This window comes from Triticum aestivum, chromosome 1D, assembly GCF_018294505.1.
Source record: "Triticum aestivum cultivar Chinese Spring chromosome 1D, IWGSC CS RefSeq v2.1, whole genome shotgun sequence".
Taxonomy (NCBI): Eukaryota; Viridiplantae; Streptophyta; class Magnoliopsida; order Poales; family Poaceae; genus Triticum; species Triticum aestivum.
In genome coordinates, this window is record NC_057796.1 from 329,261,918 (window position 1) to 329,286,616 (window position 24,699).

Sequence of the window (24,699 nt, forward strand, 5' to 3'; positions counted from 1 at the left end):
ACTAAAATTTCTGTCATCTCTGTATAACTAAAACTGCCAGAAAAAATGTTCGTGAATGTCATTTTTTCCTGGGAATGTTTGCCAAGATATTGTGGTCATAATACAGTTTATTATCTGGTCAGTGGTCATGTTGCCGCAGCAACAAAAGAAAGACCATTTGGTCATGTTGCCTTAACTTCCTTTAAAAAAACGTTTTGTTAACGAGAACTTGCTGCTCGCTACGCACAAGACAGGTGTGCCGCCGGCCGCCGGCCGTCAGCAACGTCAAACGGCAGAACCAGCGCAGAACCTGCCTCAGGGCGTACGCACCTTTGAAGCTTGGCACGCATGTTGTCTGTTCGTTCAGTTGCGCACGCAAGTGTAAATAAAATTTAAAAAATTGCAATTTGAGTATGTCATACTCCTATTTGATACGGAAATTCTACAAGTTGGCGGGACCATTTCCGTCCGTGACAAAGAAAAAGGCAAGAAAAAGTGACAAGGAGATAAAGAGTCCAGATTGGAACGGGTGGCCGGACGACCATCTATCCATGGCGGACCTGACGTCTTTGTGTCGCCGCCGCCGGCGGCCCAGCGCGGCTGTTTGCCTCTTCCTTTGGAGAACGTGGCTGATTACACTTCTTTTTCAGTTGTTTTTAAGGTGGCTCTGATTACGGAGAGCTTCTATATATGCCGCTCGCCGCGGCACAGTCGCATGAACGCACAGGGCAAACCGCCGACCAGTCCGGCCCACTGGCGCCACGAGTAGGAACAGTGGCAGAGACAATTGTACTGTAGCGACCTGGCTACTGTAGTGTCCTGTTTTTCGTTTTTTTTTCATTCAGTTTTTGCAAAACACATGGAAGACGATATTTCATACAGTACGAACGTTTTTTAAAAAAAATGTGAACATTTTTTGAAAACATGAATGGTTTTAAAAAAATGAAAATTCAAACATTTTTAACACGTGAACATATTTTGAAAAAAGGTGAACATTTTTAAAAAGGTATTAACTTAATTGAAAAAGTGATTTTTTTTAAATGAACATTGCATCAAATTTGTGAGCATTAATCTCATAGAATACCCTTTCTCAGACCAAATACAACTATGGAAAGAGAGGATTTCATAGTATAAAATATGCACTTTTACATTTCTTTTGTCCCCATGCATTCCATTTTTCCGGTGACTATGGATTGATGTATTATCATTACTCCTCTAATCACTTGTTATTAGCATGAAACCGTATTTTCACTATAAGAGTCAGGTGGAAACGATGTGCATGAAAGTGGCCATAGATCTCATATCCTGTTTTTTTAGAGAGAGCCATGGCTCTCATATCTAGTGGCCGCACGAGCCCAAGATCATATGGGAAAAGAACTGAAAATCCACAATGTAGATTTTCTCATGCTAATTGATGTGGATACTACAATGAGTTCAAGAATAAATATGTGCGCAGAAGAAAATACTTAAAGAACCTGGTTTGGTAGACATTTGTGTTGGGTGCCTACTCGCTTTGATCTGGCATGACCACGCTAGCAGGCCTGAATGATGTGAAACTGTTGTTGCTTCATGCTATGAAATGGAGCAGGGGAAAGCCCTTTCTTTCAAAAAAAAGGGGGGGGGGAGTGAAATGCATGTTTTAATTTTATGCCTAGTAAAAAAACATGGACATGTTTAGTCCAACTTCAATAGTAATATGAACACATGTATTGACACACAGGGGCGAAGACAGGACAAGGGCATGCCCAAAAATGCTACACTTACGGACTCAATTCTACACACTCGACCTATGAGCTAACTCCATCCTTTGATTTCAGCGTGACACTCCCTATGCCTAGTAGTGACCCAGTTCGTGACATCAAAATTCTTTGATATGTAACACCTATTGTAATTGCTCGAAGACAGTCTAGGGCCTGATGCCGGCCTAGGTTGGATTCACGTGGCCTTAGGGTTCCTCGCCTCGCGCCGACAATGCTTCCCTTTTAGGAGTTTTTTAGTTTTTTTTAGCGTTCGTGTGCTGCGCAGGAAGGGGATGCAGCGACAACCCTTTGAAGATGGAATAAAATTCTCCCCGCCTAGCCCCCGTCCCCGCGGTGCATCTCACGAGATTCAGCTGGCAGTTGTCTTCGGTGAATCTGTATGGATTTGGTCTTCATTCGTCCGCATTCATGCATCTACAGGTTGGATCTTTTTGATATACGCTTCTCTTCATCAGCGACGGTCAATGCTCTGGTGCGCTGGTCCTTTGGGGACTTGGCATGACGAATTTTTGACTGTCTACTACAATGAAGTTTGCCTGCTCTAGTGAGAGAGGGCGATGGTCTTTGGCTCGCTCAAGTGCTTGTAGTTGTCGCTAGATGGTTGAACATGGATGTAGTTTTTATTACTTCCCGTGCTCTTTGTAATGTTTGATGAAGTAGATCGGAAGTTTTTCTAAAAAAAAAATCTGGTTGCATAAACGAGCTGATGAAGCACGGAAAAGTTGGCCTGTGCCTTGTGGGCTGTGGCGATTGGGCGGAGGATGAGGCGCGTGTGAGCCACACCACGCCAGGCTACACCTTCCTCCGCCGCACACCGCGCCCCCGAACCCCTCTGAAAATCACTCCCCACCGGCCACCGCTCGCATTCTTACAACAGCCATGGCCACGGCGGCCTCGCCGCCGGCGGCAGCCTCCGCTCGGGCGTCGGCGATCCGCTCCCGCGCTGGCCGCCTCTCCCTCCCCTCGGCCCTCCCGGCGGACGGCCGTGGTGACACTGCCACCACCTACAAGGAGCTCGGTAGGTCCGCCTTTGCAGTTTTCTAGTGAATCAATCAATTAGACTGATTAGAAATTACATGGTCCTGGATTTCCCATGATTAAGATCAGTCCTGAATGTACAGTTCAGTTTGCGTAAAATGTGCCACCTGAATGCACCCAATGTACGAGCCAGATTTGAACGTCTTGCTAAACTGCTACTCCCTCCGTAAAGAAATTTAAGAACTAAAAGAACTGATTCTAATGCCATTTGTTGGTTAATCTTATTAAGGCTTGTACTCCTGGAAAAGGAGGATCGAAGATGCGGTTATCCGGGTCGAGTTGTCTGCATCCAATGCACTGGAGAGGGAGGAAGCACGGAGAATCAAACACGAAGAAGTATTGCAAAGCCGTAACTTGTGGGACAATCCGGCCAAGTCACATGAGACGCTCTCGGCTCTGTCGGATGCCATCAGAGCGGTTGATCATCTCAAAGACCTTCTATATAAGGTGCTTGCTTAGATGCATAATGTGAGTTCAGTGAACTGTTTTACTTGTCCAAAATTTGAACCCCCAAAAAATACGCTTTATATAGCATATGCTTTATAAAACGGTTGTGCTATATAAAGGCATAAGGACCATGCTTGAGAAGCAGAAGATGGACTAAACGATGTGGGCAGTTACTTCCCTTCGCCACTTCAAAATTTATGAATTAGTGTCCTTGTCTTTTTGCTTTTATTGTGAACTGTGGAGATGATGAATTAGAGTTAGCATATTTGGTTATTGTTGTTCATTAGATATGATGTGCAGGCTGAAGAGGCTAAGTTGATAAGTCAACTAGCAGGCATGGATGTCATAAATGGAGAGCTATTTAAGCAAGCATATGATATCTCTTTGGATGCTAGTGAGTTTCTAGATCGTTACCAGATGTACGAGCTTCTTAAGGGTCCATATGACAAGGAAGGAGCTTGTATCATGGTCACTGCTGGATCTGAGGGTGTTGCTTCAGAGGTTAGTTGATTGCAGTGGCATTGAATAAGTCAAATATTGATCAAAGCTTGATGATGTTACAATAAGGCAACACCAATATAGCACTGATCACAATACCTCTTTACTATGCTATCATTATTTTTTCTTCAATTGGAATAGTGTAATATTCTATTTAGACAACAAACGATGATACATTAAAAAGGGTGGAGCGAAAAAAACAATCTAAAGGATGGTCATTGCTAACATTTCTTCCAAATCTTAGTTTATAGTTATCAGCACTTAAATGATATAGTATAGAAGTACATATGTCCATGTTTGTCCGAACTAGTCCTTTGATCAAATTTAATCATCCCCACCTTTTTGAATTCTTTTTCTGATTGCAGTTATGGGCAGAGAAGCTATTTGGCATGTATACAAGTTGGGCACGGAGGCAACGTTTCAAAGAAGGACTGGTAGAGAAGATCGCATCAATAAGTGGTCATATCCAGTTTGCAGCGTTGGAGATTGAATCAGAGTACATGTTTGGTACCCTTTCTGGAGAAAAAGGAATGCACAGAATGATCTACTCTTCTGTTGAAAATTCTGGCACTGGCGAGGTGATTCCATTTTCTATTCCTATTTGTTACGATATTTTTCGGTCCAAACAATTAAACACAAAGGTTATATCAATGAAACCTTAGTCGTACTTTCAGAACCATTTCAATAGAGCTGACTCGTGTGCATGTACTGAATATATCTGTGTCAGTGAGCAACTTGCAAAATATAGGAGCACCTCCTAGATGCTGAGTAAAAGATAGAAGTATGTCACGCTCCCTCAAGAACTGGAACAAATTAGGACATGGACTTCAATACAAATTTTAAAATGTTCAAATTAAATTTACATTTTCAAGATATTGCTTCAGAATTCAGCATTTTCTTTACACCCAATTATGTTGGTGTAAATCAGAACCAACAGTATGCATTCTGTGAAGTCTCTGGGTTCTAGGATCTTATGTCTTCCCAGTTCAAATCCTTTTCATTTAGTTTTCTGGAGAAACTGTGGTACAATGTTCTGGAGGCCCAGATTGTGTGTGCAATTTTCAGCATAACCTTCTCCTTATGCATTTTGCATCAGAAGGCATTTTACAATGATCTTTTCCTTGTGATGCTTGATACTAGAATGGATTTATTTTTATCATGATCTTTTCCTAACAATGCTTCATATCAGAATAGCTAACTCTAAACCTACCAAAGCTTCCAGGCGATTTCAGCTAGAGTCGATATAATTCCTCTCTTCTTGGATAGACCAGTTAATTTTCACTTGGACGACAACGATCTGGAGATTTCTCCACTACCCAGTGAATGTGAAAATCGAGATCGAAGAAATGGCGCCACTGTGAGAGTTCAACACATACCGAGTGGAGTTACTGCCGAAAGCTCAGGTAATGGACACAAATGTAGAATGTTCATGCAAGTGGGAACCCGCATATAGCTGCAGGCTAAATGTACTGGGTTGGTCTCTCCACAGGTGAAAGAAGCTATTTCGCAAACAAGCTAAAAGCCGTGAGCAGGCTGAAAGCAAAGCTACTCATCATAACAAGAGAACTAAGAGTACCAGACGCGAAGATGATCGAGAAACAAGCCGTGGAGGAAGGATGCAACCGCGAGACGAGACGATACACGTTCGGGCCCCAGGAATTGGTCCATGATCTTAACACGGGCATCCAGTTGTCCGACCTTAACTCGGTCCTGGAAGGCGACATCGAACCGTTCATCAGGGGTCGTATTGTTTCAAGACATGGATGACGATACGCAAGAATTCGTGTGCAGTTCTGTAAATCCGAAAGTGCCTTTCTGCTCCCGAGCTCATTTGAGCTCGGTGAACAGTAAAATCGAAAAAAATTCAAAAAATTCCAAATTTTTTTTGAGAGAAACATTGACAAAAGTTATAAGTGCCTGCAAAAATTCATCATGAAATCACATTCCTGTAAGGCGTGGCAAAAAAAAATTTCAGTGCTTCAAAATGCTTTTGAAAGTAGCTTTTTCAGAGTACTGTTTTTTTTTTTTTGCCATGCCTTCTAGGAATGTGATTTCATGACGAATTTTTGCAAGCACTTAGAACTTTTGTCAATGTTTCTCCCAAAAAAAATTGGATTTTTTTGAATTTGTTTTGATTTAGTTTTGATTTTACTGTTCACCCGAGCTCATTTGAGCTCGGGTGCAGAAACTCCGCGTCCTGTAAATCCATTTTTGCTGATACAGATATAGCACATTACCAGAGGAGAACCTCTGTAACATGGGTCACATTTCAAGCCAAAAAGGCAAATATACCAGGTATAGGAAAGCATGTTCTCTGACCAAACTCTTACTCCGACAGTCCGAGTCGTCATGTACTGGATGCAGATGCTCTTTCCCTGTCAAGCTTGCGGGCGTGGGCTCTCACGGCGCGCCAGTGCTCGTCGAGCGCCGCCTTGTGCTTGTCCTGCAGCCCCCTCTGCCGGTTCAGCGCGACGCCGAGCGCCATCATGGCGTGGTCCTGGCAGTCGATCTTCGCCGGCGCGAGCAGGTGCTGGGGGATGTGGCCATAGTGCTGACTACCGTCGGCCTCTATGTACGGCAGGAACGGCTGGGCGTAGAGGACGGCCCCGAGCCAGTACTCGGACAGGCTCCTCCAGTTCTTCACCTGCTCCACCATGTGCGCCGGCAGCACCCCTCGCCGCGCGGCGTTGCACATCATGTGCCCGAGCGCGTCGCCGACGCTCCTGAACCTGATGGCTTCGCTAACCATCACCGACATGGTCATCAGCGATCTTGCGATCTCCTGCTGGGTGCCGGCGCTGGCCGTGAGGCGCTCCGCCGCGGCTTCGAGCTCCTCCTTGCCCAGGGTGAGTGCCGCCTTGGCCACTCTCGCCATGTTGCCGTAGCTATCGGCGAACGAGAGTGGCTTCGCGCCGGCGATTAGGGAGCCACCGAGGAACTCGGACCACAGACCGTCCGAGCTCCGGTAAGCGGAGATGTAGAGGTTGTCTGCGCATATCCGGAGCAGCGCCGATTGCCTGGGGCCGCATCGGAGCATGACGCCGATCCATGGAGCCTTTCCGGGGTCCTCTGACTGGGGAGGAAGCAAGACGAGCTCCAGGTGGCGCATCGCGCCGGCGTGGAGCACGAGCTGGTCGCGCACGCTGGAGACGAACCTGCCGTAGGATGGGCCCCGAGTGACGTCCAGCTCCGCCGTGAACGCCGGGTTCTCCAATCTCCATGACAGATTATTTGATACTGGTTGACAACGGCGAAAGAAGATGGGTAGCCAGCAAGAACTGGTCACTTGGTCAGCACGCGGCACTGGGTCATGCACATCATCACAGTAGTTTACTACTCCCTCCGTCTCAAAATAAGTGTTTTAACTTTTTCAAAAAAAAATGTCTTAACTTAGTACAACTTTGTACTAAAGTTAATGGGTTTTTGAAATCGTGCTTGTCTGACTCGTTTGCTTATTTTACCGTTTGGCTAAAACACGTTTCAAATACCTTCTTTTTGGGAGGCAACGATGCTGCAACCGCAAACTAAGAAAAGGTGGTAACAAGGCCCAGTAGGTTAATCACTTGACCAACATTCAAAAACCCAAGGGAATGGTGCGCCTTTGGTTCAGTGATTGCCAGATGCTGACAGCACATGTGCATTTTAGAGGAAATCCATGGATAGAACATGAGCAACCGGAACCTTGGCTAGCCGAATTTACCCAAGGAGCAAACCAAATAGACCCAACGCTGAAAAACGTAACCAAACTGCACAGCTAACCCGTCTGCGAGCTAGCATAATCTGCAATGTTCAGAGTCTGCCACACCATATAATTAAATTTCCGGTGGCACATGAATACAGAAAAATGTCATGAACAAAAAGGGTTACGCATATATCCTGGACAAAAACAAACATAAGTATACACGGTACCATAGAATCCTGACAACGGAACATCCTTTTTTTCACTATCATGTTCTCACAATGTCATAAGCATCTTCATGCTACTACCATGTCGCTTAAATGCTGTGATGGCTCCAAGAGAGTGCCTCAGTAGGGTCTGTAGCGTGGTTGTACTCTTGATCTGCTGCTACTTCCACTGGGACCATAACCATACTGAAACGTGAGAAAGATTTGTTAGCAAATGTCTCACAACTCACAAGTGATAATCGAGAAAGTCGAAGAGCGAGTGAGAAACTAATTTGAAGCCTATGCCGCTTCACACAAATATATATGAAGAAGATGAAAACAGTAGTAGCTTTAGTTACTGCTCTCTACTTACATCATAACCAAGACTGCCAGAGAACTGGCCATAAGACATCATCGGGCTGTAAGCTCCATACGGCCCAGGTGGTTCAATGTAACCGCCTCGACTGGGGCCACCCTCAACGGGTGCAGCTGAGTCTACAGCAACCTGGGGAGAAAACACAAGGCAGATCAATGAATTAATCTCCACACTGGCATTTTTGGCAGGCTGAGCTGAGGCAGTGGCTCTTGTTGTCTCACCTCCTGTCCCAAAATTTCATGACTTCTTCGCGCTACACGATCTGCTACACCGTCCTCAGCAAAAGTAACAAAACCAAAACCACGGTGGCCGCTCTTTTTTGGATCCTACGATACCACTAGGGTTTGTAAGTTGTCAAAAGACTAAACACTACCAATAATGATGGGCAGAGCCAAACCTTTGGAATGTATGCATCCACAATTCTGCCAAATCGGCCAAAATAATCCCATAAATCATCAGTATTTGCTTCTTGTGGGAGTCTACCAATAAATATCTTTTTGCTTGATACAGGGGGCTCATTCAAGTAACCTCCTAGCCAATTTTTTTGCAATATTCAGTAACAATTGATTGTTTCCAAGTCAAAATATCAGGCAAAGTGTAGAGCTCAAGACTTACTTCCATAAGCTGGCCCAGGATGATCATACAGTGTTGGTACGCCCAGAGCTGCATATCTGGTAGCAGCTGTAATGTATGCATTGTATGAGCCATAACCACCCTCGCCCTGTGCTCCTCCCCCCCTCCTTGGAGGGTGCCTGACTTCTTCATCCTGCTATGTAGGAGGGAAAGCAATATCTTAAGTGGATAACTAGAGCACCAGTGTGAGGCTACCAAAGCCCTTGTTCTTGATCTCTTTATCTCTCTCTAATCAAGTAACACCTAATCTCAAAATGTGTGCATGTTTGTCAGTATTCAAACAGCTCTGTTGAGCAATTATTGTGGTTGTGTCTCATATGGGATCAACAAGCCATAACACTATAATCATGTGCTTTTCACATCCCTGAGTGTTTCAATTTCTTCGTACCAAAGAGGCCCTTTATAGAATCATGGTTGTATCCAAATGCTAATTGTAGCATATTTAGGATCATGATCCTGCGGACTTACATTTGTAAGCAAAATTTAGCATTTAGTCTGCGTTGTTCTTTATATGCTTTCATACTGCCTCCATTTTCCAGTACATTGAAACTGTATCATTTATTACTGTTAGATGCTACAGTTCTTCATTAATTCTACCATTACAACAATTTTCAATCAGTATAGAAACATTTGCCCGTACAGGTTCATCAAACAAGAAAAGCATATACATTTGCTATGACCTTCCAACTTCTTAAGTAACACATTGCTAATACATAAATAAAGATAAAAAAGTACATAGTTATAATGAATTGTATTGTATGTATTATTACTCCCTCAAGTTCCATAAAATTGGTCGCTTTGGACATAGCAAAATCAAACTTCAAAAACTCTGACTGCATATGTATCTTTAAAAATGTTCAGATTGGACACTTGACAATCATACATATAGGTTTATCTTGACAAAAATCACAATATAGTTTTGTTCAACTTTATACATACATTGCAATAGGAATAAGTAATCAAAGTTGCATTTTGGGGATCATGTCCATGTCCAATATAACCCCTTTTCAAGCACTAGAAGGAGTAAATTGGTAGGATCATGGTACGATTGGATATCACAACCCGGACCAGTTCAACCGCAAAACGATCCACCACTTTTCAAGCACTAGAAGGGGTAAATTGGTAGGATCATGGTACGATTAGATATTACAATCCGGACCAATTCAACCCCAAAACAAACCTTCCTACTTTAAACCCTGGGTGTTAGTTCTAGTTTAAGTATTAGAGATGGAGCACACAAACTAATACATGTATTCCAAGTTCAAACACTGAGCTAAGTAAATTGGGATATGTACCTTCGGAGTTGCACGATCAACAACAACGGTTGTGCCATCAATCTCATGATTTTCTTGCATGACATTGTCCACGCATTCTACAAATTACAGTTCAAAGTTACAAACTAAAGCTAAACAGGTTGTTGAGGAACACTATATTACTCATTGTAAATGGTGAAGCAAATGGAAGTTCCAAGAATGATTTAGGAATGCAGCTTCCAAATTAAAATCAAATCCTAGCTCATGCACAAGTGAAGTAGATGAGAACAAATAAAGCACTTAGGCAGAAGAATGTAAGATCGTAGATCTGAGTCAAAACTCTAGTTACAAAACAGAAAAGAACAAATGTAAGCTAGTGCGGGCATTGCTGCTGCAACCCTACTGCGTGAATTTAAGGTTATGGGTGATGGTGAAATTCATAGGGGGTCTTGCTGTACTGCGGCGGCACTACAAGCACCAGTCCCACCATTATATTGCTATAGTACAAAGGCAATGTTTTTGCATCACATGGAAGACCAAAGTTATACTCCCCTGATCCAAATTAATTGACACAGCCTCTATACAATGTACATACAAATTAATTCAGGATCGGAGGGAGTAACATTATTCCTCTATTTAGTTCAACTGACCTACCAATGTATTAATTATTTAAACGTCTCTTAGAAGATTCTATACGCGTACCTGCACTTCGGAAAGTGACAAACCCAATTCCACGATGTTCTTTTGAACCCAGTTCCTGCACGAGATCAGTGGGAGAACAAAACCCATGTTAGCAGAAGCATCTTGACTCAAACTGCAATTTCTCTGTAGAATATTTTGGACATAATCATGGAATGGTTGCATCAAACAGGTGGCCAGCAAATAAAAAAGATATTACAGGGACTAGAAAATAAAGGAAATTGGGCATGTGAAAATCCAATTCCACCTGTCTTGTCTATTCTAACTAAAGTGATGCAAGCGAGCTGACCAGACTCCTCAACAGGTTGTATGCTTCCACAGGTGTCTAGCGGTAAACAAGTCTGTAAGCTTGAACCCTCATCTATGTCCATCACAATAATCTGGGTTTATTAGATATGGAAGCTCCAAAGACTAGATGAAAAATCATTCTAACTTCTAAGGAAAGTTGTCTCAAAGATTCTTAGGTTATACTGGACGAATCTCTCTTCAACAGTACACACTTGACAAATCAAGGCATTGTGTCTTGTCAGGTTTTCAAAACCAATCGAACACGTGTCAGGGAAGTAGCTTGACCATAGTATAACAGGTTTATGCAACAACAACAACAATAAAGCCTTTAGTCCCAAACAAGTTAAGGTAGGCTATATAACAGGTTTATGCGTTCAATTATATTGAAATATGTCCTAAAGATGCTTGAACAGCATCAATTTTAATTGTCAGTCAAAAGAAAACTAGAACATTCTCTGGTATTTGCCTCCTTGAGTGATTGTGAATGGCCAGGAAAGGTGTAAAGTCTTTAAATCAGTAATTTGGTGATCTTTAACGTGAAAAATAACTTCCACTAAAACAGTGCAAACGTTGGCTGGAAATATATCTTCAATGTACTATCAAAAAAGAGAAGGTTGCAGATATTAGCATACAGAAAATTGATGCCAATCAGCAACTGTTTTTGTTGTTTGTATATTACCAGAGTTTTAGTAAATACACTAACATGAACAAAACTAGATGACGGCACTTCGATCTAGAATATTATATATCTCATAACAGCTTAACTTCCTCACCTTGGGCATATAAAGATCTGTTATTTCTCCAAAAGTTTGAAAATGCCTGTTCAAACAATCTCAACGCTTAGACAAGTTCATATATTGAAGGTTGCGTAGATCAACAGTGGCAAAAGATGTACTGGAGCTCACCTGCGAAACATTGACTCATCCACAGACTGTGGAATCCGAGCAACAAATATCCTAGTAGCTTTCTTGTTTCCTGGAGCTCGCATTTCTTCCTGTGTTTAGAACTCAATCACATCGTTACCGAAAAAGGCAAGCAAAGGTCTGGCACTGAAGATCTGTCGTATGCTGCATATGGTAGATGAGATTTTCTACTTTTTGCAAATATTTACCTTGGGAGTCGCTATCTTCACTTCCAGAGTTCGGTCTCCAAGAATATGCTCAGAGTTAACGACATTCTAAAAATAGTATACAGAGAATCAGAGTTAATAGAGGCGACAGGAGAGAATCATATATAACTAAACTAGTCGAAAGATGCCATCAAATCATATCCTAATCACTTCTCAAAACTTTCTTCATTCAGTTGACTAAAGCATTACCAAGACAAAGGAAAATGTATTGCTTTGCTCAGAAATGTCTGTACTTCTGGCACACTCCCTCCGTTCCAAAATATAAGCTATATTAGCTTTTTCTAAAAGTCAAACTTATCTATATCTGACCAATGTTTATATCCACATATACAATACCAAATAAATGAAACATGAAAATATATTTTATGATGGATCTAATGATAATGATTTGGTAATGTGGTTATTGATATTTGTCTCTATAAGCCTGGTCAAAAATAAAGAAATTCGATTTCAGAAAATTAATACACCTTATATTTTGGAACGAAGGGAGTATTGTTGATGGCTAGAACACTGATAAAGTACCCATCTTGACCTAACAAATTTTTGTTACAGTTTAACATTTACTGTTATACTTTAGATAATGTTCAATATGATTGGTTTGAGCGAAGCAATAGCATGTATTAAATGACTAGTTGCCCATTTTCTTTTAATGGTTGATAAACAAGCAAGATGCTATTACAGGACGTTAAAACTGAGGAGAACCTCACTCATTGGTGATCAACTAGATGTACAGTATACAACCACAAGACAGGTAAAAACAAAAAGATCTTTGTCGCAAAAGGCAATGTAGAGGTTAGTTATGTACATTGTCAAGGAATGAAACGTAAACAATAGACCGAGTAAGCATTACCATTTGCCACTGGCCTCAGATAAGATACAATTGAAGTCCTAATAAACTGAAGGGATTCCCGCTTATTACCTTTGCATCCTCTACTGATGAAAACGTCACGTATCCAAAACCACGAGATCGACCAGATGAGCGATCCTGACATTTTGTAAAGGTACAAAACATGTTGGTAAATTATTGGATTGGAAATGAGCAATAAAACATGATTTGAGTAAAAAATGATGTAGCCCATGAAGAAACAAAATTCAGTCGTCCATTAAAGAAACAAATGACATAATAGAGAAAGATAAAAACACAAAAGTCAAACTTGTTTTGATTGCAATAAGAATAATATCCATGTGTGCCTTGGGAAATCAAGGGCAGACCGTCAATTAGACAAGAGACAGTTCAGTTTTCAACGTTGCTTAAAGAATGATGAATATTAAGTATAAACTTATTTAAAACATCAGCGCTGAAAAATTGAGGAACAACACAAGAAAGACTATGCTTCATCGAATTGACTGCGGATGTTGAATTGTCACAAACCTTCATAACAATGCAATCATCCAGGGGGCCAAACTTGCTCATGTACTCTTTTAATCCTTCTGTATCCACGTCCCAGGGGATTCCAAGAACCTAAGCGCATGAAGTGCTCACCCTTGTTACTCCTGGAGGAAGGCATCCCTAAAATAGATCTCGTGAAATAAAAAAAGGATTAGTAACTAACCACAAGCTTTGAAGCCATGCTATCACTACGCAGCTCTCCTGTACTTCTCAGGCCAAGAAAACTCCCCGATCTATGCTTCTTCAGCGACACCCGGGTGTTGCTCTTATCGAGCTATGTGTCCAAAGGAAAAGGTTCCCAAGCCTGAGACTCTCCCCTCACTCTTGAGGCTGAACTGGCGACCTCCACTCTTTATCGATCTCACTCAGCTCACGGTAGTAACTAGTAAAACAATGGTAAAAGTTACTCGATTAGTACTTCAACATCTATGGCATGAAGAACAGTAGCAACATGTTGTTATAATTATTACTCGTCTACAGTAAAAACAAAGGTAGAGAAAACTAAAACACAGGGCAATGGAGACAGCAGGAACGCGGTGTCCCCGGCGGGATTGAGGCGTCGGCGATAACGCTAAGGTAGGTCACAGGATTCAGGCGGAAGAAGAAGCAAAGGTACACGGGATAGTAGGGTTCGGCTCTGGATTGGACATGATGTAGAATAACAAATCAAGATAAAATCGCGTCGCAATTTTCAAACCATCGAAAAAAATCCAAAATTCCAAATCTGACGGCGCGTCAAGCCATCTTCTTGGAGCGCCTAAATCTCGAATTGCTCCGGGGAAGGGGCTGAATTCCCTGGCGCGGAAACCCACGGGGCAGGGACGGACCTACGTCTCGCGGAACGAAGGTGGGAAGAGAAGCGCACCTGATGAGGTGAAGAAGGAGATTACGGCGGCGGAGAGGCGAGGTCGATGGATCGCCCCTGGCTCCGAGACTGAGGAGAGAGGACGGGGTCGGGCAGCAGATTTGGGTCTTTGTCAGCAGAAGAAATCAGGTTACGGATTTATGTGGCGGTGTGCACCCAGGTCCTTCGTACAATTCAAATTTATAGTCTACCCCAATTACCATTGTTTCCCTTTTTTCTTTTTCTTTTTGTGGGTCTATTGTACCAACTTTTATTTATTTCAAAAAAACTTTTATATTGTCGCAAAGCATCATCATCCACAAGACCACGACGAGGCCAAAAACTACCTAACAACAAAATCCGCGCGGTCTATATATATCTTATGGCGCCACGTTGGTATGCGATAGCTAGGGTTTCCCAAAGTTTTAAAACGCATAGGAGGATTTCGTGGGCGGCTCTCAGCTGCCATAGCGTGCAATATCGGCGATAGCGGCAATTCTCTAGTGGGGATAGAGGATTTCGAGGTTGTTATTGAATTTGGCACGTTTAGCGGGACTTTTAGACAATTTTGCATTGGTTACCATATTGTGGCGTCCAAGCTCCCCGACGGCAATGTTGACGTGATCATGACAATTTCGCGGGCGATTTAAAAATTGCGGGTTTTCTCCATCTTCTCGCACTAAGGTCGGCTATCCCCACCACGACCATATATTATAACTGCAGGCGGTCGCTAGGTAGTCGAGGCATGCCCGCTCACCGACATTGCTCATCATGGTTATTGCCCACTAAAGTCAAACTTAATACGTTGTGACTAAAACCTAACATAAATCAAAACTTTTCTTGTCTTTCCTACCCATATGCGAATCGTATCAAAATCTAGAATATTATGGGTATAAGATTTATGTTGGACATCATGGGTGTTGAACCATTAGAATATGTATGCCCTCATTCCAACGCACACAGTTTGGGCTTTTAGACTTTCACAGCTACTTCAAGTAATCGTTGTATGAATCAATATGTGTAGTGTATGTTTTAAATTCCATAACCTGTTACATGGTAGGAGAATAAAGTGAATAGAATTTTTTTTGGCATGTTACACTGAAACTACTTAAGAGTAATGTTGGGGCAGCACACAATTGATCTTTCATGTGATGAAGTTTAATAGTGTTGTGGTGGTACAAATTCATATTGACATGTTAGTTCGATCCTATGGGAGGATCAGACTATGGATTCATATCCTACATGCAATCTAAAAAAAGATCATTTTTTAGTTAGTCATTTGCTAAACATAGCAACCAATTTAGCCACTCAAAATCTGCTGTGTTTTGTAGTTAGATTATAATCTATTTTTTCAAACAAAGTTGTACTTTATTCACCGACTAATTTTGCATAGCAGATAACAAAATAAATCTAAGCAAGGCCACAATGCAGAAAGTTGACCAGTTTGATAGTTTCTACATGCGGTCACACGACAGGCATATGTACACAAATGCCATAAAGCTTTGAGACACCAAATATACAATAGCCAACGAAGGAGATAACTTCGCAAAAGTGAGTATAAGTTCGGCCACTAAACTATGAAGTTGAGGCACATCAGAGAGATTCTGCAAACGGGGGCGCGTCAAGGTCAACCTCTTGCCTCATGACACAGGTCATGAGCCACTCACTGCTGAATGTCTTTATGCCTCTTTTTGCTGCATCCATTGCAAGCTCCATACCTTCTTCACATGCCAAGAAAATTGTCTTTGAGGGCTCATCTATCTCATCGAGCTTACTGATGATCTGCAAAGTAAATACATATGAATAGACTTAGAACAGCTTGTGTAATTATGTTCTCTTAGGAACTAACAATAGAAACATTCCAAATGATGGACTCGTGCAGAATTTGGAATTGAACCAAAATTATTCTCGGGAGCTTATAGTAATGCCATCTAATCAATACTTGCAGTTTAAGTGTCATCTGTATGTAAGCAAATCATTTTAAAACATTTTCCATAAATAAAACCACATGTCTAGCAGCATAAGTTTGCACTTGAACTTCAATGGTGACATGTGTTATTTAAAGATGCTGCAGCAGAACTTCATGCCTCACATAATAGAGCGTAGAAATTGGAATGCCCTTAAATATTTCACAGAAATAGGACCTCCAGGTTCTAGAATGTTTCGTCGGATGGTAATTGGATAAGTTCTGCTAAATCTGTAACATGTTCAGGAAGTTTGGCCATACATGAGTTTCACATGGCAGGGTGATCTTTAGTTACCTTGCCACCAGAGGATTTGATAACTGGAGAGAGGACACCAGGAGAGGGTTCGATGTGCTTGGTCAAACAGAAAGTGTAGCCAGAAAATAACAAGCAAGGCCTCTCTTTAGCCCTCATAACCGCATCTCTCATTTCAGACTTGTACTTCATCTTATATTCTTCATCATCCAGAACATGTTCTGCTTCACCTACAAAACAACAGAAAAGTGCAAGGTAAGAAAACAGCATAAGTTGTTTCTTTTGCTCACACGTTTAATTTCTTCCATTGCACAGAAACACATGGCAATAATTGGTTACCTAGCCATCTCAAGTTTCGACTCACCTACAAATTTCCCTTGTTTGAAGCTCTGTTTCAGCCAGTTTGGAGAAACTATCCAAGCCCTGCAATCAGTATATGGCCCAGTCAACTGAAAACTATTTCTCCACGGTGAGCACTATGCTTCAACAACTATATGTGAAATGTAATTCAGTGTAAAACATGGAATGGAAATTGTATTATAGTTTGAAACGTGATGAACTGGGTTGTGTAAGGAAAATGTAGATGAAAACTAACCCAGAGCTCAAAGCAATACAAAAGTTCATAGTCCTTCGAGCTTTTCCAGTAACGACATGTGTGCATGAACTTCCTTCGCACGTAACAACTCCCCCAAGCGTTTCAACTACCTGAACCATAATTTAAAATCCAACACAGTTAGAAGCAAGACAAATAACTAAATTAGTGCAAAAACAGAGTATGAACTTTTTTCTAAAAGAAAAATAGATTGCAGTTTTCATCAGTGCACCGGTGACAGTTTAGTAAGCACATACTCATACATTGCTTTATTTTGGAAATGCCGCTCACATTTCCTCAAAAGTAAGGTTTATGTAGAAATTACCTCTGTAAGCCGCGTCTTCTTTGTTTCATCTGCAATATTCATGAGCATAACTGAAGGCCTTCCATTGGAACAGGTAGTGGCCTTAGCATCTCCTGATATTTTGTTGTCAACGTGGACTACCATACTAGGAGTCAAAGGTGTGCTATTTATGGTCAGAGATTTGTCACAGATATCATTCTGTCTCATGTCTTGTGTATGGTCAGTGTGACCGCTGCATCTTACTCTTTTTGACTTCAGTGAAGACGATGAGGATTCATATGTCCGTTTCTTTGGTTGTTGATCAGATAATGAGCATCCTTCACTACCAGCAGAAGCTTCATTTCTTACTACTTTTGCAGTCTTGCTGACTTTGTGGCATCCAGTGGTCTGGGGAGACAACTTTTCACAGGAGGGAACTACAGTATTCATATCACCAGGAGAGATGCCTGAAAAAATATCACAGAAGACCAGTATTAGGCATGTCACAGAATTTTCTGCATATGCACCAATGCTTATAGGATTTAGCCAGGTGTATTGTCCTTGTTCCTAAGGTTTGAATGAAATCAAACTTGATAAACCAATAAGTTACAGACTTGTCAAGTACTATTGCAATGTATGAATAATAGTTGTAGCATAATATATGCTCAAAATTTCAGCTTTTCACTCTTTGCACAACTTCCATTGTTGATTCACAAAACTAACACACTGCAATCTGCACAATAAAAGATTCCCTTTGAGCAAATAAATGAACCATTGCATTGGATATATATTGGCATGCCGCTTCTCTATGGCCAGATTCTGTCTATCATGGCTCCTGTATGGCCAGACTATGTATCATGGTTCCTCCTAATTTATAAAAAAAATGGAGTTCTTAATTGCCCAACTTGGATATAAAGTGATGACCAATTCTACTGGAATTAGTGCTCTAAGGTATCTGAACAAGAAAATTTACATAATTATGACTTCATGAAGACTTACTATCTGGTACCACGGCATGGAGCTGAGAAGTTTGCAATTCTGCCAGTGAATTTTTGGACATAGTTGGCAAATCCTTCTTAATATGTGTAACCATAAGTGTTGAACTGCCTGGAAAGCATAGTGCTCTCTTGATATCAGCCCTTACTGGAATTCTGCGAATCTTACCTTTAGTATCCACCTCTCCAACAGACACAAAACCCTGTGATGCACTCAGTAGAACAGACCAGTCATATCATTAGCATAACCTTGCAATTCTTACTGGATAACCATGTTATTAAAGTAGGATACAAAATAGGAGGATATTTTGTAAAAAAAAACTCACTAACAGAACAATGACTTAAATGAGCAAAGGAAGTTCATTTACTCTGAACTTAAATTCATCTGGTTGCTTTACAAGTAGGCCTGTTCAAAACCTGAGCCTGGCAGGCCTTTGGTCTGGGATTCAAAAAGCCCAACCCAAAATTGCCAGCACGCGTAAATGCTAACCTTTGTGGATAATACATCATTTAAATCACTTTCGGAATAAAATAGTGATTATTTTCCCATCAACTACTCCTCTTGGAGTTTCGGGCCAAAAACCAAGCTGGGACACCCATGATCAGGTATACTTATAAGTAGCTAAGGGGTTGTTTGGTTGGGATTCCTGCCAGCTTCCGGCTTCCGGGTTCGAAGCCAGAAGCTGTTATTTAGGGGCTTCCGGCTGCAGCTGTGGCTTCCGGCCTTATCGAAGCCGGAAGTCGGAAGCTGGCAGGAATCCCAACCAAACACCCCCTAAGTGTTGCTAATGGCATTGAACAATTATATAAGAACTCCTATTAGAAGCATAAGAGTGCAGATACTACGGACTGTCAAAATACAAAAGTATAACAAGTCAAGCATGTTTTCTTCATTTCTATTTGCTGAATGTTTCTCTTGCCAGCAATGCAAGCACGAGATTACCAAACTATTTAGCATTTGCCAAGCTCTGTATTAGGATATATTTATTATACAAAAAGAAAACTGAAACAGACAGAGATATCAAATTCCCATTTCCACTTGCCTGTTTAAGCCAAAATCCTTCAGAGACCTTATCTGCCCAACAGAATATATTGGTAACACCAACATTGTGAAGACGCTGGCTAAGTTCCTTATACAACAGATGACCAAAACCCTGGGATAATATTAAAACAACTACATTAACTATGAACCTTTTAGAGAAAAAGTAGACTATTGTGTACATTTCATTCACCATGTGTACTTTAGAGTGCAGAAATGGTATTTACTAAGAAAAACATAAAATAAGTGAAATGTGTTCATTATTAGTCTGCACTGTCTTTTTAATTTAGACTGAGAATGTCAAGCAAATATAACTGAATGCTTTGCATGCCATAAGAGGTCTAATTGTAGTCCAGGAAGTAGTTTTTTTAGCGACTTGTCTACCTTTTAGTAATATACTACTTCCCTCATAATCCAAGGATAGCTAGGGTAAGGTGTGTTCCCATCAAAAAAGGGGCAAGGTGTGTTACATTAGATGAATTGTAAATACCATATGATTTTTTGTAGGATATAAAGAACTTATGATGAGAGTCCATATATGGTATGTAGTATAAATAACCAGTAAGGGAGAAATTACCAACAAGGCATGCAGAAGTATTCAATTTTAGTAACATGAAATCGGAATAGATCTTGCAAAAGGGATGGTAGTTCTGAAGTTTAAGAGGGTTTATGAATGGCATACCACACGTTGAAAAGGCGATGTCACGGCTGCCAGGGGTATTTCAGCATATTGTGTGTCAGCTGGCACTATCTGATATGATACAGCAGCTATGATCTGTGTGACAGAAGATTTTAACTTTATCCAAACCTGGCATGGTAGTTCAGTTGTAAAAAGCAAGGAGTAACACTTCGATTATCCATAAATACTACATTACCCTTCGATTATCCATGAATACTAGATTACCTGCTCTTACATTGTTGTTCTACTTTAACATAGATAAATAGAGAAGTTCACAGTAGGTCAACTTCACTGTACTTACAGTTGTTCGAGGTTATTTATCTGTTTTCACTAGCCACTAGCAGAGCTCACTAGTCACACACATTTTCTGAGATAATTTAATCTATGTATTACAAAAACAATAGAAAAACGATCAACTTCGTCCACATAGACAAAAATATATGCTCCATTCAATATTACCAAGGCCTAGTTATAAATTTGAGATTTAATAATAAATCAACTATCTGCGTTAGCACCAGGGGGGTGATATCATGGATGAAATTAGCAAGCCAATGAGCCTATTCTTGCTTTCTCGCTCTATAGTTCTATCTGGGTCCTGAAAGTGGTAAGTTGCATCTCTGTTTCAACTAAGAAAAATACGTTTTATGTTTCAGTTAATCCAGCAAGCTAGATGTAATAGTGATTTCAAATTTGACATTTGATAAATTGTGCTCTCACAAAAATTACGATTATCACAGAGTTTTTTTAAAAACTCCCACAAATTGATGTGTTTAGTAAAATATGCCTAACATGTGTGGTGGCCGCGTAGTATAACTGTTGAGAATGTAGAAAACTGTGAGTTGATAATATGTGAATATCAAGAGCCACTATCTAGCGGTTGGTTATGGTGGATCCTGGCTATAATTGTTGAGATTTAGAAGTCCATAAAAGAAATGTATAATCTAAGTGATAATCTTATCTATAACTATACATAAGAAGTGTACAAAATGTGTCCATATAAAAATAAGTTATAGATTTTTTTTGAGAAAATAAAAGTGTTGTGCCTCATTGTGTTGATAGAAAGACTTATTTACAAGCCCAGAAAGGGCCACACCCAGAATTATTTACAACACTGCACCCCTAAGAGCTAGGCACCACCAGAAGTAGCGCCACAAAGCCCACCACCTCTGCTTTTCCCAGAACCAGGCTAGGCCTTTATTGTGTCAAGCAGGTGGCATTGTTGGGCTGCATACCATAGAAGGCGACCGGATTGTGCTGCTTCCAAATCCACCAAGCCGCAAGCATAGTCACCAAAGAAGTGCCCTTCTTTGCGACCGCAGAGGGAGAGTGGATGGCCTGCTGCCACCAGTTCACAAAACTTACCCCAGAAGCATAGTTAAATTATAACATCGCAGTGGCGATCGCATAAGCTACATGTATCATAGCATCGCAAAGATTGCATAAGCTACATGTATCATAGCATCGCAAAGATTGCATAAGCTACATGTATCATAGCATCGCAGTAAAGATCGCATAAGCTGCATGTATCATAAACTGTTGAAGTGTATATGTGGATTGCCTAGCCCTTTCCATTGGTTCGGACTTTTGGTCGCTTGGCTAGTGCATGAAGCTTAACAATAACATCGAAGTGGCAACCATCGACAAGATATACCGTTCAAGCAGTCTAATCAGAGGCAGATGGTTGAGAAGCGGTGAGAGAACCAAAGCAAAGAAAGGATGGAGGGAGATTTTATGTTTGGGTGAAAAAGCAAATAAGTGAGATGATAAACGACAAATACACAGCTTTCATTCACATTGACAAAATTATCTTTACCATTGGTCATGGTGGGTTTATAGGTGCAAATTAATCAGATTGATTAATCTATTAACAAACTATAAAAATACTACAAATACTATCACTATCAGGTGGGCAATAATAAGACAACTCCATTATACATATAAATTCCATAAGTTTCCTTCTGGGGGTGCTTATGTAGACGTACAAGTCTTCAAATCATTTAAGCACTATAGTACATCAGTGAAATCGAACACATCTCTGCAATCTCATCTGTTCCCTTTTGGGATGCTTATGTGATGTAGAGAAGTCTTCAAATCATCTCTATCCTTTTTATATTTGGCATACTTTGTATCGGCAAAATATTTGTGTAATTTACTTGGAAACGTAAAGCAAGTGGGCAGATAAATGAATCTAGAGTAGTATTTATGCATTATGTGGTCAAATAGGGCGATGCGTGGGTAAGGTACTAATGATGCTTAATGCTTACCTCTTCAGGCCCATCAAGTGAACTAGGCCTCAGAATTAGTGTCTTGTACTTCCTGGGGAAGAAACAAACATGAAACCATAATGTTAACTCTTTTCTACCCTTCCGAACAATAGCATGGTAATAATATTTACTCTCTGTGTTCTTACAAACAAACAAAATAGAATAATGTCAAAGCAAAAACTCCGGCAAGAATTTCACTGGTGCCATCAATTAAATAGAAGAAGATTTTTACCCATTCATTATGCATTTTTCAAGAAATCCTGATTTTCTCCCAGTGTCAGCAGCATAGTCCATAGTTGGAAGTTCCTTCTTATAAAGCCTCAGAACTTCCTAAACAATTAAGAGCAAAATACACGTTACCACAATATTTTGGGTACAATCATTAATGCTTTGGCATTAAATATTATCCCTGCAGTATTATATCAGCCAATTAAAAACTGAACTCTATAGCTTTGAGAAACCTAATGCCACAGTAATCACAATTCAATTAGTATTTTTACTACAGCTATATTTAAGTTAACTTCCTGTCTAATTGTACCAGTGTGTATAGCCAATATGCATCCATGTAATCCTTCAATTTATGTGTTTTGAGAAAATCGTTGTAAAACGTGTAGTCTACAATCAAGCACTTCATAGTATCAGAAAGTAAAACTCAGACAAGATAGCACTTGTTTGTCCCTGATGCAACAGAAAGCTAAATACAAAAAGTTATAAATGTTAGGTTACCTGGAGCAAAGATTTATTTAGGCTATCCGCCTCATTGGGGTTCAGAAGGATGAAATCAGAACCCTCACCTACAGACGATACAAATACTACATCAGAGCAATTAACAGAGCCACCACTGATTGGACTTCCCTACTGTTCTTCTCCACTAACCAGTCCCATCCGAAGAACTCCTGGCTCCATCGACTGCACAAGGATCATTGAGAAAGCTGTAGTATCAAGAACAGCATCTAGGACAAAAGCAGAAGAAAGAAAATGCGGGGAGCACGGTATTCCTCGCGCCGTACCAGTGATCAAGATCTTCGCGCCCCTGGTTCCCGAAATGGTGAGATTCTGCTCCGTGGACACGCACCTTAGGCCGCTCCCGTGGATCTCCACCTTGCAGTTGCCTGCAAAATGGGTGGTTTCGCCTTGTGGGTAAGGCACAATCTACCGCCTGGTTGGGGAATCGACGCGTCGGGGGTAGGGTTCCGCGTACCGATGGAGAGGGCGGGGGACGAGGCCTCGGCGCCGCCGGCCTTCGCCTTCGTCTTCCGCGGTCTTCCCATCTGGTGATCCACTTGCTCGGATGGTTCGCGGATATTCAGCAGGGACTCGAAGCCTCGACTCTGATGCAGCTATGGCTGATTGGGATGCGAAAAGAGGAGTTTGGGCGGGGTGGGGGGGTGTGATTTGGAGTTTGGGCGGGGATTTCCGCGCGGGAACGAAAAGAGGAGACGATAGTCAAAGGCCGAAATATGCGGCTTAGTTTTTTTTTTCAATTCAGAGAGTTTTATTCAAAAAGTGTTCCACGGACAGTTAGCCAGAAGGCTGGTCACCAGGAAACCGGGACTTTCGTCAAGCCAGTTTTCGGTCACATTAAAAGTGTAAACACGCTTTGCACAGATGAAAATGCATGTGGCACTTAATTATTTTTTGGTTTGATGTGGTTAGAGGAACTAATATCGGTTGCTAAAGTTTATCTCATGATATTGGTTCCATGAAGTTTATTATGGAGTTATGTGACCTCCCAATTCAAAAAGATCAAATGTGTGGTTTACCGGCAACTCGAAGGTTTTCGTTTTGGTTCGATTTGAGTCGTAAAAGAAACCGCACTATTAAGAGGGGTCATCATTAATTTGTGTCACCAACTCCAGGCAGTCCACCTTCCATTAACACATGCGACTCACCTCGTAGTTGTGCCAAACGAACTCCCTCTCGCATCGACAAAGCTTCAACAATCAGTGGGTGTGAATTACCCACGTATGGTTTACTCTAGGCTCCCAAAAGTGCCAAAGAGGTACGTGCTACGCCACCCGCACCCCCCTTTCCATCGGCAAAGTTGAGTGCCCCGTCCGTCGTGATCTTGATCAGCCCTAGATCCGGTGGTCATCATCCATGCCCAGACAAAACAATGGGAAGACTCCGAGGAAGTTCAAGGAGGGCGAGCGCCTCCTTAGTAGCTCTGATAGCCGTTGTCGGGTCTCTCCCTTCTTCTCCATGCTTAATGCGGTTGCGAGAATGCCAGATCGTCCACATAATGGTAATTATCTTTGCTCGATCATCTTCACAAAGCGTGAGTCACATAAGGTATCCCGGGCCCAAGACTCCGGGTGTAGACGAGGGAGCCTGATGTCGAACCATGCACAAGCTTCCTCCCATAAGTGTTGTGCATGAGAGCAATGGATGAGGGCGTGCATGAGATCT

General features: G+C 41.4%; 4 protein-coding genes across 7 annotated transcripts; 1 reads left to right on the plus strand and 3 right to left on the minus strand.

Annotated features, from left to right (window-relative positions):
- Positions 1-2,460: 2,460 nt before the first annotated feature.
- Positions 2,461-6,045, plus strand: LOC123181827 (peptide chain release factor PrfB3, chloroplastic). The gene is made up of 6 exons (XM_044594214.1): positions 2,461-2,757; positions 3,007-3,224; positions 3,525-3,725; positions 4,088-4,300; positions 4,945-5,125; positions 5,212-6,045. Exons 1-6 carry the CDS (start codon positions 2,619-2,621, stop codon positions 5,487-5,489), a joined length of 1,230 nt encoding a protein of 409 aa, XP_044450149.1. The 5' UTR covers positions 2,461-2,618; the 3' UTR covers positions 5,490-6,045.
- Positions 5,966-7,554, minus strand: LOC123159153 (protein synthesis inhibitor II-like). Its single transcript, XM_044576978.1, has 2 exons — positions 7,482-7,554; positions 5,966-6,959 (listed from the first exon to the last, which is right to left on the minus strand). Exons 1-2 carry the CDS (start codon positions 7,552-7,554, stop codon positions 6,070-6,072), a joined length of 963 nt encoding a protein of 320 aa, XP_044432913.1. The 3' UTR covers positions 5,966-6,069.
- Positions 7,499-14,377, minus strand: LOC123181828 (28 kDa ribonucleoprotein, chloroplastic). 3 transcript variants are annotated; one of them, XM_044594216.1, is made up of 14 exons: positions 14,241-14,377; positions 13,539-13,757; positions 13,358-13,447; positions 12,905-12,970; positions 11,968-12,033; positions 11,762-11,850; positions 11,630-11,675; positions 10,572-10,626; positions 9,912-9,988; positions 8,599-8,749; positions 8,381-8,514; positions 8,205-8,309; positions 7,981-8,112; positions 7,499-7,814 (listed from the first exon to the last, which is right to left on the minus strand). In XM_044594216.1, the coding sequence occupies exons 2-14, from the start codon at positions 13,554-13,556 to the stop codon at positions 7,749-7,751; spliced, it is 1,095 nt and encodes a 364-aa protein (XP_044450151.1). In that variant the 5' UTR covers positions 13,557-13,757; positions 14,241-14,377; the 3' UTR covers positions 7,499-7,748. The 3 variants fall into 3 exon arrangements, with proteins under 3 accessions (XP_044450151.1, XP_044450150.1, XP_044450152.1); XM_044594215.1 differs by having other exon boundaries at positions 8,599-8,752; XM_044594217.1 differs by lacking the exon at positions 13,539-13,757 and having other exon boundaries at positions 8,599-8,752; positions 13,358-13,495.
- Positions 14,378-15,565: 1,188 nt separating this feature from the next.
- On the minus strand, positions 15,566-23,731 carry LOC123181830 (uncharacterized). 2 transcript variants are annotated; one of them, XM_044594218.1, is made up of 14 exons: positions 23,492-23,731; positions 23,301-23,402; positions 23,167-23,199; positions 23,017-23,084; positions 22,523-22,620; positions 22,291-22,342; positions 20,030-20,155; positions 19,352-19,462; positions 18,313-18,511; positions 17,356-17,780; positions 17,034-17,143; positions 16,803-16,861; positions 16,481-16,668; positions 15,566-16,001 (listed from the first exon to the last, which is right to left on the minus strand). In XM_044594218.1, the coding sequence occupies exons 1-14, from the start codon at positions 23,559-23,561 to the stop codon at positions 15,813-15,815; spliced, it is 1,830 nt and encodes a 609-aa protein (XP_044450153.1). In that variant the 5' UTR covers positions 23,562-23,731; the 3' UTR covers positions 15,566-15,812. The 2 variants fall into 2 exon arrangements, with proteins under 2 accessions (XP_044450153.1, XP_044450154.1); XM_044594219.1 differs by having other exon boundaries at positions 20,030-20,122; positions 23,492-23,666.
- Between the last annotated feature and the right edge of the window lie 968 nt (positions 23,732-24,699).

Excerpts from the sequence above, each read along its gene's own strand:
- LOC123181827 (XM_044594214.1), top strand. The coding sequence starts at position 2,619 with ATGGCCACGGCGGCCTCGCCGCCGGCGGCAGCCTCCGCTCGGGCGTCG. Across the intron at positions 4,301-4,944 it reads AAAATTCTGGCACTGGCGAG|GCGATTTCAGCTAGAGTCGA; the intron begins GTGATTCCATTT and ends CAAAGCTTCCAG. Across the intron at positions 5,126-5,211 it reads AGTTACTGCCGAAAGCTCAG|GTGAAAGAAGCTATTTCGCA; the intron begins GTAATGGACACA and ends GTCTCTCCACAG.
- LOC123159153 (XM_044576978.1), bottom strand. The coding sequence starts at position 7,554 with ATGTGCCACCGGAAATTTAATTATATGGTGTGGCAGACTCTGAACATT. Across the intron at positions 6,960-7,481 it reads TTATGCTAGCTCGCAGACGG|TATCAAATAATCTGTCATGG; the intron begins GTTAGCTGTGCA and ends GTTGTCAACCAG.
- LOC123181828 (XM_044594215.1), bottom strand. Across the intron at positions 12,034-12,904 it reads CATCAGTAGAGGATGCAAAG|AATGTCGTTAACTCTGAGCA; the intron begins GTAATAAGCGGG and ends TACTATTTTTAG. Across the intron at positions 8,113-8,204 it reads ATGAAATTTTGGGACAGGAG|GTTGCTGTAGACTCAGCTGC; the intron begins GTGAGACAACAA and ends TTTTCTCCCCAG.
- LOC123181830 (XM_044594218.1), bottom strand. The coding sequence starts at position 23,561 with ATGGGAAGACCGCGGAAGACGAAGGCGAAGGCCGGCGGCGCCGAGGCC. Across the intron at positions 23,403-23,491 it reads GTCCCCCGCCCTCTCCATCG|GCAACTGCAAGGTGGAGATC; the intron begins GTACGCGGAACC and ends CCCATTTTGCAG. Across the intron at positions 18,512-19,351 it reads AAGGATTTTGGCTTAAACAG|GGTTTTGTGTCTGTTGGAGA; the intron begins GCAAGTGGAAAT and ends AGTGCATCACAG.